This window comes from Camelus dromedarius, chromosome 8 (genome assembly GCF_036321535.1).
Source record: "Camelus dromedarius isolate mCamDro1 chromosome 8, mCamDro1.pat, whole genome shotgun sequence".
Classification (NCBI taxonomy): domain Eukaryota; kingdom Metazoa; phylum Chordata; class Mammalia; order Artiodactyla; family Camelidae; genus Camelus; species Camelus dromedarius.
Window position 1 is genome coordinate 34,859,427 of NC_087443.1, and position 21,314 is coordinate 34,880,740.

A 21,314-nucleotide genomic window follows, 5' to 3' on the forward strand; every position below is an offset into this window, starting at 1 on the left:
TTTTTAATCCACTTTTCTTCTCTTTGGTAAATATAACAGTCTTCTGCTGTCTTTTAAAATTACCTGAAATTTATATTAATTATTAGTGAGTTAACAAAGTAATTAACATAAAGTTCTATTTTTTTTTCTAATTATTTCTATTCCCTCTGTCCACCTCCATATTGGCTGTCTGTGGTATGTTCTAGACACTTCTAAATAAGCAAAGATAAAACAAAAAGATAGTAAATTGTTGTATCCTTATGATATAATAAATATTAAGGGAATAAATAGTGTAACAAATAACATAGCATTTGTAATATAACTTAAATTTCCTCTTGGAAATTATGGAATTTCACATATTACTTCAGCAGATTTTATATAAAATAAGGTTCAGATTCCAAGTATTGAATTTTATAATTAGGGAATAAAGATTTTTTTTTTGTTATTAAGTCTTTCTTACCATTCTTAATTGTGGACCACACATCAAAGGTTCTCACAAAAGGTTTCTGGTTTGGGGATGAAAAGTAAGGTAACTTTGTTGTTTAACCTCTTACTGGATTTTACAGATATTGGAGGTGGAGGGAAAATAGGCTTTCTCTATTAGAAGATTTGAACTTTTCACTTTGGTAATGTAGAAATGAACGAAGAGTTGGCTAGTTAATGCTTTCTTGATAAAGGAAAATCATGGTAAGATAGAAGAAAAGCTGTTTTTGAAGTCAGAGATTTGAAGAAATGTGTTCTGTGTACATGAATGTGTACATGAATCTGAAAATTTTTACTTACTTTTTTTTTAAGGATGAGTTTGATTGAAATCACTTTTCAATGCTAAAAGAACGAGAAATATAAAAGCATCTAAGGTGGTCTAGATTCAAAGACCTTTCTTCTAAGGTTGCTTTAAATTGTGTCTTCAAGGCAAAGAGTATTGTTGTATTTTAATTTTGTTCAGTTGGAACTTTTATCTTTGCAAGAAGAAAAGCTACAAGAACTTTTAAGAATACAATAGTGTTTAAAATTAGGAAGTTGATTTGAATAAGGCTCAAATATATTGCACTGATATTGCATATTCATTGTGCAAGAAACAAAGAGATATTGAAAGAATAATTATAGTAATTCATTGAGTTATATGGGTGTTGTGGATAAGGAAAGGCATAGATCTCCCTTCTTACGAGATTTGACTTTCTCACTTTGGTAACACGGAAAAAGCTTATGTTATAAAATAACTTCAATTAAGGAAGATCTTTATTTTATAAGGGAATGGTATTCCACAAGTTTATTTCTGAGCCAGTAATTTGGCATTTGAAACACATTTTTTAAAGGAAAAATATTACATGGAGCTATAATCACCAGCTCACAAAAACATGTGACATAGTTGAATTATAATAATGTAAAATTTCAATTCAGCTTCCTTTTATCACAATACTAAGGGAATTTCATTTCAAATTTTTTTCCCTTTTAACAAATCCCAGAAGCAGAGTCATATGTACCTCTTCCTTTTGCCTCAGTTCCTGTGGAGGGAAAAACTTAATATGGAAGAACCGTTAGTTTTGCATGACTCCCTTGGTCTGCAGCCCCAAGGTGCTCAAGCTCAACCCTGTCATTTATGAGTTCATTTTAATTTTAAAAAGTTTTATTTGGTACGTATGCTGTATCAGGCAACACAAATGGAGTACTTGTAAGAAGACCTCCCAAAAAATGCTACATAGGCTCAAATGTTGCTGCCAAGGTGTTTTCATGAACTAAAGGAGCTACTTCTAACTTATTTTAGATAGTTTCTCTGAAGAGCACCATGTAAGCCTAATGTATGTAATGTCACTCTGGAAAAAACAGTAAATACCTATACAGGTAGTCTCATTTAGTTGTCACAGTAACTATGATGTAAATAAAATACATTTTAGTGTTTAGTTCACTTATTTTAAACAGGGAAAATGGTGTCTAAAGACTCTTAACTTCAAAATGTAAAACCTAGCGTGATTAATTTCTCTCTTTAGTTTATTGGAAACCTAAATACTTACTGTCTAAGAAAAATCCTAATATGTCATTTAGTTTGTAAAACTGAGAAGCATAAACTCTGCTTGTTTTGTGGAAATTAAATATTTGACATAGAATTTATTGTTACCTTTTCTGAATTTGGATCATGTTATTTTCAAAATGGAAATAAATTTTTTTCTTTTTTTTCAAAATGGAAATAATTTAATTGACCTTTTGATTTTAAAATTACAGTATGTGTTGATTGCAAAACATGTATGGGAATATAGAAAGTTGAAGCTTTATTTGACAGAATGTCCTGTGTTTTCACAGCTTGTTTTGTACACACTGCTGAGCCAAGAAAGGAGAGATGACCCAGAGGCTGGCCTGCTCCTCTACCTGAAGACTGGCCAGATGTACCCTGTGCCTGCCCACCATCTTGATAAAAGAGGTTGAGCTGTTTCTCTCACTTTTACTTCTCTGGGTTTTGTTTGTTTGTTCTTTCCTTCAACTTTTGATGATACATATTTATACCTGACAACTGCTTACTGCACTTGCTAGGCCTAATACAGGTTGTAATTTTTACTTGTATGTATGCTTTTTTTTTTTTTGAAGAATTTTAACAGTATACTGTGTAGTTGAAAACATTATTAACCTTTTAAAATCTTATTATACAAAATATTATTTTAAACTTCCTATCTTGTCCCTCATCACAAAGATGTCCTCATGAAGTTACTGTGTCCTAGGGAACAGGGTTGCACTTGTCAGGAACCACTTTTATAAGTTCTAAAGTGCACAGGCACCGTGATCAAAATGCCTGGAGAGTAAACTGAGATGTCTAGCAAATAAATACTTGTCTTACTTTGCCTAAAGTGTTGTATTTAAAAAGTACAAAGGTTATCCTGAATTATTTTCTTTAGCTCAGTTTATTCATCTAAAACTATATAGAATGCTAATCACAATGAAAAAAAAAATGTGACAATCAATGTATGTATGTTCATGTGTAACTGAAAAATTGTGCTCTACACTGGAATTTGACACATTGTAAAATGACTATAACTCAATAAAAAAGTGTTAAAAAATTTCCTATCTTAAAAAGGATATATATATATATGCTATGCTATACACCAGAAATTAACACAGGATTGTAAACTGACTATACTTCAATTAAAAAAAGGACAAAAATAAACTTCCTGTCTTATTTGAGACCCTCTAGATAGCTATATCTGTCCTTAGCATTCAGCTAATAAAACACCAACTTCACAATATTTACTATTTATGAGACACATGGTTGTTTAAAGAACTTATCAAGTGATCAAAAATTGAAGGAACTATACCAAAATGTTAACAGTGGTTATTCTAGGGTAGTGGGGAATATGAATGTTGATTCTTTTCTTTTTATGTTTTTGAATCTGAAAGTTTTACTTACATAATGGAGGTTATATTTAATAAACTTTACTTAATTCTTAAAAAACACCCACCCACCCCTTTCTTTTTCCATAGAATTATTAAGGCTAAGAAACCAGATGGCATTCTCTTTGTTTCACCGAATTAGCAAACCCGCTACTGGAGAGGGGAAGACAAAGCTTGCATCTTTGCCACAAATAATTGAGGAACAGCAAACTTGTAAATATTGTTCACAGATGGGCAAATGTGCTCTTTATAGCAGGTAAGCACACTGTCTTCCAAAAGCATTACCTCCAGCTAAGTAAGCACTTGACTCAGAACGATTTAACATCATCGGCTGCTCTGGCATTGCTGATTTCATTTTGGTTATTTAAAATGAAGGGAATGAAGAAGGAAAAAAAAAAAAAGCAGTTACTTTGTATTACATAACAAACCTATTTCCTTGGAGAATAATAGAATGCTTTTAAAACTTTTTCCAAAAGTGAGTATTTTAATCTTACTGCATATAGTTTCTGGGGAAACAAAATAATTGTAGGACTTAGGGAAACCGGTTAAGAAAGATGTGGTAGAAGCATTCTGAATACAATTTTTCTTAAATGATAGTTTAAGAAATCTTTCATTTCTCAGTTGCTATTTTAATTTTAGACCTTTTGTAGTTAAAAACAGGTTAGTAGTTACAAACAGGGAGCTTGGTTCTTCTAGACAGTTTGATATGATCCAATAGACTTGTTTATGTATGTTTATATTTCTACATATGGGAAGTTTATTAGATATCTTATGAATAGTCATATGTATTTATACCTTCATAGGCGAGTGAGAGGTTTCTTTTAGGTTTGTTTATTATTTAAAAAAATTTTTTTTTAACATTTGTTGAGCCCTGCTCTATTTTATTTTATTTTGTTTGAAGGGGGGAGGTAATTAGGTTTGCTTATTTTATTATTATTATCTTTTTAATAAAGGTACTGGGAATTGAATCAAGGACCTCATGCATGCTAAGCATGTACGCTACCACTTGAGCTATGCCCTCTCCCTGGCCAGTGAAAGTTCTGAAGGACACAAAAAGGCAGTTAGATAAAAATTCAGACTTGGAAACAAGATCAAATCAGAACCAAAGTTCTAATTCAGCCTGAGAATTCACATAAAGGACTTTTGAACAATACTGAAACTGAAGTGCCATCCCTCCCCACAATCGAAAATCTGAGTATACTTATTATTGGCCCTCCATAGGCAAGGTTCCTCCACATCCACTGATTCAGCCAACCTCAGATCATATAGTACTGTAGAATTTACTATTGGAAAAAATCCACATATAAGTGGGCCCCTCTCCCCATTTTAAACCCATGTTGTTCCAGGGTCAGCTGTAATGTATCAAAAGATCTCTTATTAGCACAGACTGAACCATGGGAAGTCTGGGCTTATAGTACAAGCACATTTTATGGAAATCTTATGTTTTACTCTTGATGTATGTATGCTATCCTATAACATATTTGTTTCTACATAAAATTTTTAAAATTACTATTAAGCAAAAATGGTAACTCCACATGGTTCTCCATGCTTTTGTGTTGACTTTTCTTAATGGCACAGAGCTGGATATACAGATATTGTGGTTTGAGAAACACAGTCGTACAAAAAGCCAAAACTTGCTACATATAGGAATGAAGACTAGAATATACCAAACTTAAGCACTTGTTAGGGAGGTAGTTGTTGAAGGCAAAATAATGCAGTATTGAGTTTCTTGTGCATTTTGTTTTGTAAAAAGCCATTTGACTTATGAAATGTTGAAATGACTTTTAAAGAAAATCAGAGGCTCTGGTTGTAAGTTATGATGATCATATTTGTGCACTTATTTTAGAAATAGCATTTCATAGCCAGCCAGTGAAATGTTTTATACTCATCTCTGACTTGGGACTTTATCTTTAGAGCAGTTGAACAACAGATGGATGACAGTTCAGTCCTGAGTGGCATGCTGCCCAAAATAAAAGAAGAAATCCAGCATCTAAAGCCTGCACACTTAGAATATTTCAGCCTTTGGTGTCTAATGTTAACCCTGGAGTCACAATCAAAGGATAATAAAAAGAATCACCAAAATATATGGTTAACACCTGCTTCAGAAATGTAAGTGGTCCATTTAATACAGTAAAACTTCAGTAATTTGGATTAGCCAGTGGGATGACATTTGGAATTCATGACTACAGGTTATGTAGCATGTTAAAGACATGCAGTTTCATATATTCCTGCCAACTCCAGATGGCTGTCAATTAATTGTTTTTAAATAGAGCACCATTGGTAGTTATTATCAGTAGATTAAATATGCCTTAGTAAATCTTATTTTAAAAATTATCGGTAAATCCTTTTTCATTATTGAAAAGAATATATACAAGTATATCATACAGTGAACTTTAGCATATTGGCAGAGTACAAATTAATGAAGTTTTACTTAGTATTTTAAATAGTGGTATTTAAAAAGATTATATTTTTAGTAGGTTTTGATAGAAGTTCAGATTTTCTAAAGTTGCTCAATATTGTATTTTGTGAGATCCATTTTTTTACAAGTTATTTGTAAAGTTATAATTTTGTGTATCTTTGCATAGTATTTTTATGTAATATTTAGTTGCTTTTGATCCATTTTTTCTTTCTGGAATGAATATTGATAATAATGTGACTTTAGAAATAATCAGTTTGTTATTTCTTTAATACTCGACTTTAACACACGGCAACGCTCTTGTGGAAAAAGTTTAAGTCATTTTCGATAGACTACATAAGTACACTAAATATGTCGAGTATACATGCTTGCAAGCTTCTGAAGTTGTACAGTACTTAATAGTAGTGCCTGAGAGATTGTAAATGCTTAATACTTACTTCTTAGAGGCAGTGGAATTATCAATTTGCTTGGCATTGTTTTAATAACAATAATTATAAATTCTCTAGTAAACACTGAAGAAATATGTTTCCACTTTTCTTCACTTCAGGGTCAGGGTATTTATCATTTGTCTTCTGAGGTGGGGGTGTCGTTCAAGGATCAAAGTGCCGATATGCATGTTGGTCAGAGAGCCCAGCCTGTGGGTGCAGCAAGGGAGGCACCCCTTAGCACTTGGGTAGAGGTCTGTTGATGAGAGATTGTTTTTAAACTAATAGAATGTTTCCTTCGCATTTCTAACACTTTTGTATAGATTGTGGAAGATGTAAAAATGACAGACTCAGTATCAGCATTAGAGCTTCCAGAGGTCAGATGAACAAGTAAATTGTGGGAAAATGCAAATACAGTATTTATATATGTGATGTAAATAGAAGCTTTTTCTCTTTTTCTTCCTCTTTCATAGGGAGGAGAGTGGCAGCTGCATTGGAAACCTGATTAGAACAGAACACGTAAAGACAGTTTGTGATGGACAATATTTACATAATTTCCAACGTAAAAGTGGTGCCATGCCTATCACAAATCTAATGGCAGGTGACAGAATTATTTTAAGTGGAGAGAAGAGAGCACTCTTTGCTTTGTCGAGGGGATATGTGAAGGAGATTAACATGACAACAGTAACCTGTTTATTAGACAGGTAATGAAAATTTCCCTTTTTGCTGAGAGAGGGTAACAGCTTTATTGATATATAAACATATACTGTACAGTTCATCCATTTAAATTGTACAGTTTAATGGTTTTTAGTATATTCACAAAGCTATCTATGCAAACTGTACCAAAATCAATTTTAGAACATTTTCATCACCCTCCAGAAGAAGCCCTGTACCCTGTAGCAGTCACTCTCCCAGGCCTAGGTGACCACCAGTTTCCTTACTGTCTATGTAGGTTTACCTGTTCTGAACATTTCATATAAATGTTCAGTACAATATGTGGTCTTTTGTGACTGGCTTTTTTTCACTTAGCATACTGAGGTTCATCGCCATGTACCAGTACTTCATTCCTTTTTTTAAAAAAAATTCACATAACTTAAGATTGACCATTAACTATTTTAAAACATATAGTTCAGTGGCATTTCGTACATTCACAGTATTGTGCAACTATCACTTCTATCTAGTTCCAAGATATTTTCATCACCCTGAAAGGAAACATTGTACCCTTTAAGCAGTCACTCCCCACTCTCCCCTCCCTTCAACACCTAGCAAAACCACTCTGCTTTCTGTCTCTATGAATTTATCTGTTCTGGATATTTCATATAAATAGGACCAAACAATCTTTGCCCTTTTTTGGTCTGGTGTATTTTACTTAGCATAAGACTACGAGGTTCATCCATGTTCCAGCATTTATCAGTACCTCATTTCTTTTTACGGCTCAGGAATATTCCATTTTATGGATAGACCACATTTTGTTCATCCATTCACCAGCTGATGTACATTTGAGTTGTTTCCACTTTTTGGTTGTATGGCTAGTGTTGCTATAAATATTCACTAAAACTTTTTATGTGAACGTATTTTTATTGCCCTTTGTAGATACCTGGTAGTGGAACTGCTGGGTCATGTGCTAATTTTGTGTTTAACTTGAGCAACTATCAAACTGCTAAACTTTTGTTTAGTACATTCCATTCCAAAGTGCTAAAGTGGACATAATCTTATCTAATTTGCACAACCATGTGTACGGCAGGTAGGACAGGCACCCTGTGTTAGCTGTAAAGCTTTATTTCTCCTTACCACTCAGGCACTCACCATTTCGTTCTTTTTTTTTTAAGAAAATACTGTTTTCCATTTATAGTTGTAATATAAAGTATAAGTTAAAACAAAGTGAGTTAAATAAAAATACTAAGTAAATAGTAGAGTAGTATGAAAATTTGTGGTAGAAACTAATATCCATGTTTACCAGTATCCTTATCCCCCTCTTCCTGTGCTCCCAGCCTTCCTTGCCTTTAACTGCAGGCACGCGTCACATTACTTAGTGGATGGAGATCAGTAATTGGGATGCAGTGAGTGAGTGCAGTGGAAATGTCCAGGCTTGCTCTCTACCGGTCAGTAATACTAGTTGGGTTTGATGATATTGGAATATAAGCCACGACATTTCTGTTGTCTCTTAGGAGTCTCTGCAGTCAGTCCTTTGAGGTATTTATTTAGTGCCTAACATGTATTAGGAATTTATAGTCTTGTGGGTAACAAATATATACACGTATTTTCAGTCTGGTATGACAAGTGTTTGAATTGATAGGAACAGAGGAGAGGCATTTAACCCAGTTTAAGGAGGCTCAGGGAAGGGTTTTTGGAGAGTCATTGTGAATCTTCACCCTGTGGGTTGATAAGTTAGCCTGGTGAAGCAACGTGGGAAGACTATACCAGACAGAGGGAATGTGGTGCGGAAAGCCCTGATGCTGTGATGTTGTGTGAAGTGGAATGTTCGGGAAAGTGCAGGTGATTATTTCTGGAATGTAAGAGATGAAGAAGGGAGTGTTTGGAGAGGTGACATCATAGAAGGGCTTAGATACCATGTTAAGAAGTTTTGACTTCACTTATTCAGATGTATTGAAGAGTTTTAAGCAGAATGATAATCAGGTTTGCAATTTTCTGTGGATGCACTGTTGGAGAAATGAAGTTAATTAATGGAGGCAAAGTTGAAAGCAAAGAAACTGGGCAACTGTTGTAGTGGCCCAGGCTCGGGTTCCTTGAGGACAGAGTAATTCTGACAGAGTGAGTGGAATGACTTTGAGAAACATTTAGAAAGTAAAATTGTCTGGCATTTGGTAGTGATCGGAGTGCAGGGTGGGAAGAGGGTGAGGGAGAGGGAAGAATCAAGACAGATGTAGATGCAGGTGCCATTACCTGAGATCAGGACCGTGGAAGGAGGATCAGGTTCAGCAAAGATGCAAAGATGTTCAGTTTTGAAAAATTGAACTTTCACAGCCTGGGCTTTAATTGAGTGGAAAGATCTTGCTGCTTGCTGGATATCCAAACGTTCTGCTTGGGTGAGAAACCAGGTGGGAGAAGAATGTGAGGTCAGGCCTGAAGATGTGGATTGAGGATTTAGAGCCACCTGAGGGTGTGGGAATAGAGGGAAAATGATAAGAAAGAGCAGAAGAGAGGACCAAGGAAGAGATCCTAGAGAACACCGCCGTCTTAGGGGCCAACAAGAGTGAGAGAAAACGTCAGGAAAGAGACCCGTGTTCCCGGCTGGAGGAGGGTGGAGGCCGGTGCTCAGGATCCTCCTGGGGTGGTGAGCCCAGGTTGGCTTGCAGGGCCAGTAGACGTGTCAGCACATATTGTAGGTTCCTGATTATTAACTGCTTTGACTTTGGTGCCTCGTGCCTTCCCCTTTTCCCTCTTCCTACGAGTCCAGGGCCTCATGCTCTCTTTGGTTGGCAAGTATGAATTAGGGCTGGTAGTCATTTTATTTTTTTATTTTTTATTTTTTTAAACTTTTTTTTTATTGCGTTATAGTCATTTTACAATGTTGTGTCAAATACCAGTGTAGAGCACAATTTTTCAGTTATACATGAACTTACATATATTCATTGTCATATTTTTTTCTGGTAGCCATTTTAATAGCTATTCTGGCCCATTTTCTCTTCTAGCAAGCAGCAGCGTATTTCTCATACAGACCCACTGACTATGTTAAAAACATTCATGTACATCTGTTTTGCTGTTTTAGGAACTTGTCAGTACTCCCAGAATCAACTTTGTTCAGATTGGACCAGGAGGAAAAAAACTGTGATATAGATACCCCGTTAGGAAATCTTTCTAAATTGATGGAAAATACTTATGCCAGGTTTGTAAACAATAAATGAATCTGAATTTTACCCCACTTTCCTAAGGAATATTACTAAAAACATTTTTTTTGCCCTTTTCAGCCAAAAACTTCGAGATTTAATCATTGACTTTCGGGAACCGCAGTTTATATCCTACCTCAGTTCTGTTCTTCCACATGATGCAAAGGACACAGTTGCCAGCATTCTAAAAGGTATGTTATACTCAGCATGTCTGTGTCCATTAGTTTTTCTTGGTTCTATTTATAATTTAATCTACATTATGGAGTAGTGATTTAATAATTTATTAGACTTGCAATTGTAGTTTTTAGACAGTCTCTGGAAGTTTTTACATGTGTTCTTTAGCATCAGCATATTTCCTTACTTTGAAAAGATGTGTTGAAGAATAGACATGAATAGAGGCAGCTTTTCTTGTAAAATAGTTAATTTGCTCATTGAAATTCAATGCTCTTTTCCCTGTTATTTTTAAATTTTAATGTAGGATTGAATAAACCTCAGAGGCAAGCCATGAAAAAAGTACTTCTTTCAAAAGACTACACTCTCATCGTGGGTATGCCTGGAACAGGAAAGACAACTACCATATGTACTCTTGTAAGGTTTTTATTCTTTGCTTAGAAACTGAATGTTTAAATCAGCTTCTCCTTAATTCAAAGGTTATGATATTTGATATCAAAAGGGCTGAATTTTAAATCAAAATGCCTTTCTTTCAAATTAAGAATGACATGAGAAATAGAAAGCTAAATCACCAATAATTGTAATCCTCTTGTAGATTTCTTGCATTTAAGATTGAAATCTCTTTCTATTGATGATATAAGTACCATTGTATGTTTTCTTTCCTTTAAAAAAGAAGTGTACAGAGGCATTTGAAATAGATTTTCCTTGAATTTTTTTTTCTCATCAGTAAATTTCTGAGCAGTCCTAGAATAATCTTTTTTTTTTAAAGAATAATCTTAATGATGGCAGCAAATATTTACTGATTGATACTGTGTGCCAGGCACTAGTCAAAGTTTATATGTATTCAATTTTATTATTATGTAATATATTATTAACATATCAGTAATAACATGATAATAATGCCATGTTATTTTCGTAAGACATTTTGGCTTTATAATTTTTTAAAAAGTTACTTGGCTCAACTCTTAGATATGCTTCCTAGTAAGTTTTCTAATTCTTTTTGAAAAATATAAACGTTAAAAATGATCTGAAGTTAAAAGTAATGCTGTTTTCTTTCCTCTTGTTCATTATTAGGTAAGAATACTCTATGCCTGTGGCTTTAGTGTTTTGTTGACCAGCTATACACACTCAGCTGTTGACAATATTCTTTTGAAGTTAGCAAAGTTTAAAATAGGATTTTTGCGCTTGGGTCAGACTCAAAAGGTACATCCAGATATCCAGAAATTTACAGAGGAGGAAGTTTGCAGATCAAAGTCCATTAAATCTTTAGCTGTTCTAGAAGAACTCTACAATAGTCAAGTAAGTACAGTTATTATATAATAATACAGTAATTTCTGCAGTCAGAATGAGGAGGAAAATGGCACTCTCAGAAATTTAATCTCATTGACCAATTTGCATGTGATTAATTTATATAAACCACAGAGCCAGTTTATTAGTTTATAGTTTGCTCTTTGCTTCTAGACTGAAATCAGGTTTCTGGTTTATTATTCAGGACTCCCATCTTCTGGTTTAAAATATCCTAATAAAGGAAAACTCTTTCTCCCTACTCACTCTTCTGCCACTAACTACTTGGAGTTAATGCAGACCCCACAGGTCAAGAATGTTATATAAATGGAATCATACAGTGTGTAACCTTTTGGGATTGGTGTTTTTCACTTAGCCTAATGCGCTGGAGATTCAGATTGTTTCATGTATCAATAGTTTGCTCCTTTTTATTGGTATTATTCCACAGTATAGGTACACCAGTTTGTTTAACCATTCACCCATTGGGAAACATCTGCATTGTTTCCAGTTTTGGGCTATTACAAATAAAGCTGCTATAGACATTCATGTAGAGGGTTTTGTGTGAACATAAGTTTTCATTTCTCTGGGACAGATGCTCAGGCATGCAATTTCTGGGTCATTTGGTAGTTGCATGTTTAGTTTTTACAAAATCTACCAAACTGTTTTTCCAAAGCAGCTGTAATATTTTATGTTCCCACCAGCAGAGTATGAGTGAGCCTTGTCAGCATTTGGTGGTATTACTGTTTTCATTTTGGTCATTCTGATAGTTGTATAGTAATATCTCATTGTGACTTTAATTTGCATTTGCCCCCTGGTTAATGATGTTAATGTCCTTGTTTCCCATCCATATATCTCCTTCAGTGAAATGTCTCTTCATGTTTGTTTCCCATTTGGGTTTTTTTTTTTTGGTTTTGGTTTGTTTTTTAACTGATGAGTTTTGAGTGCTCTTTATCTATTTGAGATATTAGTCATTTATTGAATATATTTTGTGGATATTTTCTCCTACCCTGTAGCTTGTTTTTTCATCCTCTTTACAGGGTCTTTTGCAGCATGGGAGGTTTTAATTTTGATTAAGTCCTGTATATAAATGTTTTATGTTTTTGCCTTCTGCTTTTGGTATCAAGTCTAAGAACTCTGTCTAGCTCTAGATGCTCAAAGTTTCTTTTCTTTTCCCAGGCAACTTTATACTTTTATGTATTTCATGATTTTAAAATTTCAGTTATTGTAGTTTCAGTTTTAAAATTTCCATGTGGTTCTTTTTTTATCTTCATTTTCTTTGCCAAGACTTATTTTTTGAGACTTTTTTTTTTCATTTGATTCAAGTGTGTTCATAATTGCTCATTGAAACATTTTTATTATGGCTGCTTTAAAATTTCTTGTCATAAAATTCTAACATCACTGTCATCTATTGATTGCCTTATTTCCATTCAGTTTGAGATTTTTCTGGTCCTGTGTGTAACAAGTGATTTTTGATGAAACCTGAACATTTTTGTATTGTGTTACTTAAAACTTCCATCTTCTCTGGCTACTCTGACAGTACTCTGTAGAGCAAGGGGGTGTGCCACCTCAGTACGGCCAGTTGGGAGCTGAAGTCCAGGTTTACTCTGCCCTCTTTAACGCACAAGGCGGGGGGGCTCCTCGTTACTGCTGGATGAGAGTGAAAGTCTAGGCTCCCCCCAGACCTTTGGTGGCATTGGTAGGGGTGAGGCCATAGTTTTTTTCTGTGGTGTTTGGCTAGGGTTGAGTGGTCACTGCATGTAAGTTTTCTGTCTACTAGGCCTTCCCATTCCTGTTCCTTTGGCTTTTGTTGGAGTCTTTTTTGGTGTGCACCCATTGGCATTTCTGGGTTCGTAGCTTTTTTAGCTCCAAATCTGGAATTTTTGAGGCAACAAGAAAACCCAAGGAACAAACTATTGTGCTGTTCCTTGCGTCCCAGGGTCCCTAGCTGCCCTACCTTTTCTCCACCTTTCAGAGTCTTTATATTTGCTTTATGTGTAATGTCCAGAGTTTTTAGTTGTGCTGTGTGGGAGGAGTAAGAGAAAGTACTTCATCTTCCCATAGGTGAAGTCTTGGTTGACATTAAAAAAAAATTCATTAACTTACTTTCTCTTGACTGTTTCAGATTTCCATTTGGAAATATCCAAATTTGAGCATTGTTAGTGTCTGGAAAATTAACTTGATCTTTTTCTAAATTTTTAGTAAAAAATTAAATTTTTTGCATGCTATAAATGTGTCAGAATTAAATAATATTGAGGGATTCCTGTTGTTGGGAATTAAAAAACTCAGTTTTGGTCTTTTGATTTCAAGAATGTGAAAAACAAGCTCTGTTCCTTGGACTTTTTTTTTTAACATTTTTATAGATTTATAATCATTTTACAATGTTGTGTTCTTGGACATATTAAATGATCTATCTTCTTTATTTTTAGCTTATAGTTGCAACAACATGTATGGGAATAAACCATCCAATATTTTCTCGTAAAATGTTTGACTTTTGTATAGTGGATGAAGCCTCTCAAATTAGCCAACCAATCTGCCTAGGGCCACTTTTTTTTTCACGGAGATTTGTATTGGTGGGGGATCATCAGCAGCTTCCTCCCCTGGTGCTAAACCGTGAAGCAAGGTAAGCAGACAATGGGGTTTTAATTTTAAACTGGATTCTTTTTAGGTTTGTTTATTTAAATAGAGGTACTGAGGTTTGAATCCAGGACCTTGCATGTTCTAGGTAGGAACGCTATCATTGAGCTATACCCTCCCCTGTTAAACTGGATTCTTCTTAAGGGACAGTTTCAGTACACTGATAACCCTGGATTTGATTTGTTGACAGAGCTCTTGGCATGAGTGAAAGCTTATTCAAGAGACTGGAGCAGAATAAGAATGCTGTTGTACAGTTAACTGTGCAGTACAGGATGAACAGGTATTTGTAAATAGTGTCAGTTATGAGTGATTTTCTTATTTGTTTTCATCTACCAAAACTAAAATCATTTTTATAATTCCCTTAGTAAAATTATGTCCTTAAGTAATAAACTGACATATGAAGGAAAGCTGGAGTGTGGATCAGACAAAGTGGCCAATGCAATGATAAACCTACCTAACTTTAAAGATGTAAAGCTGGAACTGGAATTTTATGCTGATTATTCTGAAAATCCTTGGCTGATTGGAGTATTTGAACCAAACAATCCTGTTTGTTTTCTTAATACAGACAAGGTAAAAACAAACAAACATTTTCTTTAGTTTTTCTCCTTTTGCTCTGTTACTTGAATTCCTCAGTTTTCAGTAGCACAAGCTTCATTAGAGCTTGTCAGTTAAAACTGGTATACTTGTACTTTACCACAAAGGAATCTTTTCTTTTTATAGACTTAATATCTTTGTGAGGAGGTTTATTTGGGTGATTGATAGATGTCAAAATTGACTTTTAAAGTAGGAAAGCTAGAAAGTGAATTCAAGTGTATAATTACATTTCCTAGAAAAGAAATCAGTAGTGATATTATCAAAGGTCTGAGTTTACAAATGGACATAAGATAATGATAAATTGATGTCCTTTTAAAGACTTTAAAAAAAAAAAATAGACTTCATTTTCTTGAGCAGTTTTTTAGGTCCACAGCAGGAAGCTGAGCTAAAATACAGAAATTTCCCATCTATCTCCTTCCCCTACATATGCACATAAAGACCTCTTTACAAATTTGTCGTTAAATAAAAAATCTGCACCTTGACTTTAAATGACTTGATTCTTATTTCTAGGAACAAAGAACAAAGTTTTGACCCTGTATTCCTACAGTTTGTCTTACATAGTGCTTCTCATTATTGATTTGGAAGTCTTTACAGAAGTTCAAATAAAAATATGGTGACCATTATATGTTATTCTATTATTCCAAAATAATTATATCTTTTGTATTAAGATGGGGCAGCTGGTTGTTAAAAATAGGGCCTCACCATGTGTGTACCATGATGGAATCTTCCTTCTCTTGGACATTGCCCTTAGTGTTTCAGGTTGAAGAATTAACACATATGGGCAGGCAGGCACTGGGAAATTTATTCATATAAACTGTTCCCGCAAATAACTGCTTTTCTAAACCACAACTCTAACTTATTAGCCATAATTTAACAATTATTAATCTCACCATGATCGTTCAAATTCTTTATTTTTGCTACTAATGTTTTCTCTTTCTTAGCATCAGAATTCCAAATAAGTTGTATTAAAAATTAATCAAGGTTACTTAAGGATGATACAGGAGCAAAACAATCCTCGGGGAGTTTTACTAGGTATGATAGAACCTGGGGAACTTTATTGCTCCATTACTTGTATAAAAGGCAACAAGAAAATAGAAAGGGCATAGATACTAGAGCCCAATCGAAGTGTGAATCCTAGTGTCATGATTTATTGTGACGTCTGGGCAAGTGACATATCTTTCTGGCCTTTGATGCCTATAAAATGGAAGATAACACAGTAAAGTATGTGAAGACCAGTGTGTGGTGGGTTTTCACAGAGATTTTAGTCTGAGCTGTATATGGCATTTTTAAGATGGGTTGCCTCTGGGTGGCTTTCTGAAAATGACTAATATCATTCATTTTTGTTAATTCTTTTCCCTTCAACTTTAAGATGAAGATATTTTTCATCTGTCTCCACAGCTGGTAGTACTGTGTCTATGGCTAACTATATATATGACAGTACTCTTGAATTTAAGATTGTTTTACAAGAAGAATGCATATTTTTCTATTTAGGTTCCAGCACCAGAACAAGTTGAAAAGGGAGGTGTGAGTAATATAACAGAAGCCAAACTCATTGTTTTCCTGACCTCGGTTTTTATTAAGGTAACCTAGAGTTTAATTTTGAGGGCTAATTAATATTAAAGTGCAGAGCAATAAAACATTATAGTGCAAAGAACTCAGATCTAGTATTAACTTTTGTTTACTAAGATAAGAGGACTGAAGCCTGATTATTTTTATTTTGAGAACATTTATCTAAGACATTTAATTTTTTTTATACAGTAATGGCATTTTGAGTTTCCCTTTAGGATAACTTTTTGTAACATCAGATGATTCATTTTGTTGTTGTTCTTTTGCGGGGAGAGGTAACTAGGTTTATTTATTTACTTATTTATTTTTTTTTTCAAATGGAAGTACTGAGGATTGAACCAAGGACCTTGTGCATGCTAGGCATGCACTCTACCACTGAGCTAAGCCCTCCCCACATCAGATAATTCTGATTGTGTCAGTATAGTGCTAGAGTAGGTATGATTGGGGACTGGAAACTTCAGTGTAAGGGATAGCAGAAAGGGAAATGTGTCTCTTTGTACCTTCTGGTGGGGCAGCACTGTTTTAGTGCCATATAAACCATTATACCTCCATGAACTAAAAATCAAGGGAGCAGTGTTTGAGGAAAGTATTTCATCTCAGGAAGTAAATGGGTACAGACTTTTAGTAAATGCACCAATTGCATTTACCCCTTGTGATAGGAATGTTTATTATAAACATTAATGGGGCACATTATGTAAACATTTAATTTAATAAATTTAGTAACACTTAAATAACAAAAATCAGGATTTTTTCATTTTTAAATTGTTTCTTCTGTTTAGGCTGGATGTAATCCCTCTGATATTGGTATCATTGCACCATACAGGCAGCAGTTAAAGGCCATCAATGATTTATTGGCTCATTCTTCTATTGGGATGATTGAAGTTAATACAGTAGACAAATACCAAGGAAGAGACAAAAGTATCATTCTAGTATCTTTTGTTAGAAGTAATAAAGATGGAACTGTGAGTTAATTGTATTTTCTGCTTTCTACTATCTGATTTGTTTGGGACATTTTTTCTCTCTTTTTTAAATTGTAAAAAAACACATAAAATTTACCATCTTAACTATTTTTAAGTGAACAATCCAATAGCGTTAAGTATATTCAGCGTGTGCAACAGATCTCCAGAACTTTTTCATTTTGCAAAATTGAAACTCTACACTCATGAATAACGAGTCCCTAATTCCCTCTCTCCAGCCCTTGGCTCCCACTATTCTGCTTTCTGTCTCTCTGATTTTGACACTCTAGGTACCTTATATAAGTGGAATCATAGAGTATTTGTCCCTTTGTAAGTGGCTTATTGTATTTATCATAATGTCCTCAAGGTTCATCCGTGTTGTAGCACATCAGAATTTCCTTCTTTTTAAAGGCTGAGTATTACTCCATTGCATGTATATACCACATCTTGTTTATCCTTTCATCCATCAGTGGACATTTGGGTTGCTTCCATTCTTGGTTATTGTGCTTAGAGCATTTTAAACATAATGGCTACCCTAGATATACTTTCAAATTTATAGATGATGCCGGATTTTGTTTTGTTTTGTTTTGTTTTTGCGTTTTTACCTCTTCTTGACTCATTTTTCTTGAGTATGTGATCCTTCATAAAGTTTTAAAAATATCCCTATATAGTGGAAAGTCTCCCTTCTACCCCATTCCTCTTCTACTCAGTTCTTCCCTCACAGATAATCATGTTGGGTTTGTGGGGTGTTTTGGGTTTTTGGTTTTTTTTTTGTAACCTTCTAGAGTTTCTTTAAGAATATACATGCATATATGAATCAGTAGTCATATTGCCCTCCTTTCCACACAAAAGGTAATATATACACTATTCTGTACTTGGCTTTTTCAGCTTAATAGAATAGCTTGGCGATCCTTCCATGTCATTAGATAGAAAGAGATTTCATTCTGTCCTAACAGATGCAGTTTTCCATTGCATATATAGGTCATGGTTTAACCACTCCTCTGAGTCTTCTATTAATGAGTTTTTATTACTGTTAAAACAATGCTACAATGAGTGGAGACAGCAATTCTTTATTATATGTATTTAATATTTTGGAATGTTATTTTATTGTATATATTTTAAATTTTTTGATATATTTTTATTATATGTATTTAATAATTTTAAATTATGACTAGGAAATCACACCCAAGATAAAATACTTGAAGTTGGCAACTGTACGCAAGTTTTTCCAACTGGCTAGAATTTTAAATATGTTGATAAATCTTTATTGCAATACATGTTTTTGAAGTAGGAAAATAGTTCAAGACAAACTGTATTCTTTTCCAGAAAGAAATTCAAATATATAAGAAAACTCAAATAATTATATTTCTTTCAGCTTGGTGAACTACTGAAAGATTGGCGACGTCTTAATGTTGCTCTAACTAGAGCCAAACATAAGCTGATTCTCCTGGGATGTGTGCCCTCACTAAACTGGTATCCTCCTTTGAGGAAGCTTCTTCATCATCTAAACTCAGAAGAATTAATATCCTTTTTGTTTGTATATAGTCCCATTTGATTGTGCTATTTTGAATACTTCATTTATGTATTTGTATAAATTTAAGTTCAGTGTCCTGTGTTTTCCACAGGCATATTTCAAAGGTCTGATTCTACAAAGGAAAGAGAAAACAATTCACAGGAAGTAATTTTAAGCAAAAAGTGAAATAATGAAGGTGATGGAGAAGGACAGTTTGTGAAGTGAGGAAAGAGAAAAAAGGGACTATTTGTGAAATGAGAAAGGGGAAACAGGGTGTATGTTTCCTAGAGCACATCTCGGAAAACTGGTTATCCCTTCTGGTTCCTCTCACCTTAATTTATAACCTTTTGTTTAAAATCTAGGACAAAGCATTATATTTAAAAATGGAGAATTACTTCTTGTCATATTGTAGATTATTTTAAAACAGATTATCTTTTAAAGAAATTATATGAAGGTTTTAGGCTAAAATATGTAAACTATATTGCTTAAGTACATTATTATCCATAGAATGCCACAAAAATCTTCATAATTTTTTAGCACTCCTGTAAACCAAATTACAGAATATTAAATAATAATGTCATATATGTTTTTATGTAATTCCACATTGTGTTAAATATATTTTCCTTAATTTATTCTACATCTTTGATCTTCCATCAGGAGAACATGAAAGTCTTTGTTACATATTGGGTGATTTTCAAAGATAAAGCACTGTTTTCCTTGCTTTTTTCATACCAGCATGGTCTCCTCTATGGCCTATTATTTGTAATTTGGATATGCTATAAAATCAGTGCCTGGCTAGACTGTGAAGATAACTTTTATCGTATGAAACGATGTAAATGTATTCTGTCAGAGTTCCAATTTTTTTTGTTTTATTTATTTATTTTTCGGTATAATCTTGTTAAACATAAAGTTCTACTACCGTACAAAATGTAACACAGTATTTATTTTTTTAGTACAGATATACCCCAAACTGAAAAGTCTAAATTTACAGGTATTATAAATGTGTTCTTGTATGACATAGAGTTTGATAAATTTCTGCCAGCTTTTAAAGATGGATTAACTTTTTGTCCTGAGGTTTAAACTTTTAAGTCTAAGTTTTTAAGACTAATTTGATTTTGTACGTTTTTATTATATTTTGTTTATTTGAAAGATTGGGTAAAGAAAATTGATTTTTTTTTTTTATCATTTAAGCACAATCTTGTGATGATGATTATTTTCTGTATTTTGAGGTCCCTGATCCAAAGGCCATTTCCTGAGTTTTTCACCTGCCTTTTGCTTTCTGATATCAAATACATTTTCACTTTAAAGCTAGGCTTTGAAATTATTACCTATAAACTTATTATTTCTAATTAATTTCTGATTCCCCTTACTCTCCCTGTTATTTTCAGTCTTCAGTATTCTAGAGTAGCTTTTGCTATAAAAAAATTTTTTCTCTTTTGAGAATAAATTTTGTTTTCTGAATTGGTAACAAGTTTAAAAAGGCATATATCCCTATTTTCATCTATTCATGTTCATAAGCCCCTTTGTTTTGGGACATTACTCAATTTTCCCTTTTTGTATAAAGATATTTTGTAAAACAGAATTACCTCAGAGTGCTTGGTTATTTATATGGTGACCAATTTTAACCTTAGTGTATCCATCTTTGGGGGAAGAAATCATTTCTTTATAAGTTTTTTTTTTTTTAAATGAGTGTTATGTTAAAAACTGTTGCTTCTACCTCACACTTTTTTAAAAAAATTATTACTTGAAGTTTTTATTAAATAATTTTCTTACTGTTAGATCTTACTGTGTCAGTTATTAATACTAAGTTTGGGGTTGTCCACCATTGTTTCCAGTAGTGATGAGTGAAATACTGATAATGCTCTAAAGCTGAAACCGAGGAGTGCTGACATAATAAAGAAATTTATGAAGGACACACAGAATGGAGATGACTAGATTAGACAGGAAAAACTGGAAAGTTTGCTAATATAGGGCTTAAATATTGGTTAGATATCATGAAGTTATGTAACAGGAAGTAACCTAAGATAATTTCAGTTCCTGGGAGTGAGGTGAATATGAAAATTCTTTTGCTTTACAGGTTTGTATGGCCTGCAAAGTAAATCCCTATCGAAGAAGAACCTGAGTTCCATGTTTCCTGTCATTTGGGAATCTGTCTTGATTATGAGATTCTAGCTACTTAATTGAAAGAACTAAGATTTATCTTTTATGTCTAAGGTGCTGTGAGTTGGAAGCTTAGAGTGAGCTGGAAGTTAAACTCAGACTGGGTCCTCAAATTGCTAATAGTGCAGTTTAAGTATGAAACTCATGCCAAGGACAAAGACAGCAGTGGCTACCAGTCACTTATATTATGGGACACTCACTTTGTGCAGGTCCAGATGAAAAGCACCATTAACCTAGACAAGGTCTTCCTTATAGTGTAAAGCCAGGGTGTGATGACAGTGTAGCCCCATTCCTGAATCAGTTCAGAGTTCCTGCCTCCTGACCTCTCTTGCTGCTTCCTCTGACTCCTTTCTTTTCCTCCTCATCTCTAACTCTCTAAAGACAGGTCTT

General features: G+C 33.9%; 1 protein-coding gene across 2 annotated transcripts in view; it reads left to right on the forward strand.

Annotated features, from left to right (window-relative positions):
• Positions 1-21,314, forward strand: part of DNA2 (DNA replication helicase/nuclease 2) — a 41,594-nt gene that overhangs the window by 16,791 nt on the left and 3,489 nt on the right. The window contains exons 7-21 of one of the 2 annotated variants that reach the window (XM_064488112.1): positions 2,278-2,395; positions 3,448-3,613; positions 5,272-5,466; positions 6,672-6,902; positions 9,929-10,045; positions 10,128-10,237; positions 10,525-10,634; positions 11,292-11,516; positions 13,928-14,121; positions 14,326-14,415; positions 14,501-14,705; positions 16,221-16,310; positions 17,075-17,257; positions 18,627-18,773; positions 19,403-19,451. In XM_064488112.1, the coding sequence (XP_064344182.1) occupies positions 2,278-2,395; positions 3,448-3,613; positions 5,272-5,466; positions 6,672-6,902; positions 9,929-10,045; positions 10,128-10,237; positions 10,525-10,634; positions 11,292-11,516; positions 13,928-14,121; positions 14,326-14,415; positions 14,501-14,705; positions 16,221-16,310; positions 17,075-17,257; positions 18,627-18,773; positions 19,403-19,451 (2,230 nt within the window). Of the gene's footprint in view, positions 1-2,277; positions 2,396-3,447; positions 3,614-5,271; positions 5,467-6,671; positions 6,903-9,928; positions 10,046-10,127; positions 10,238-10,524; positions 10,635-11,291; positions 11,517-13,927; positions 14,122-14,325; positions 14,416-14,500; positions 14,706-16,220; positions 16,311-17,074; positions 17,258-18,626; positions 18,774-19,402; positions 20,481-21,314 lie in introns of those variants that run through there. The other variant, XM_010985813.3, reaches the window with a different exon arrangement.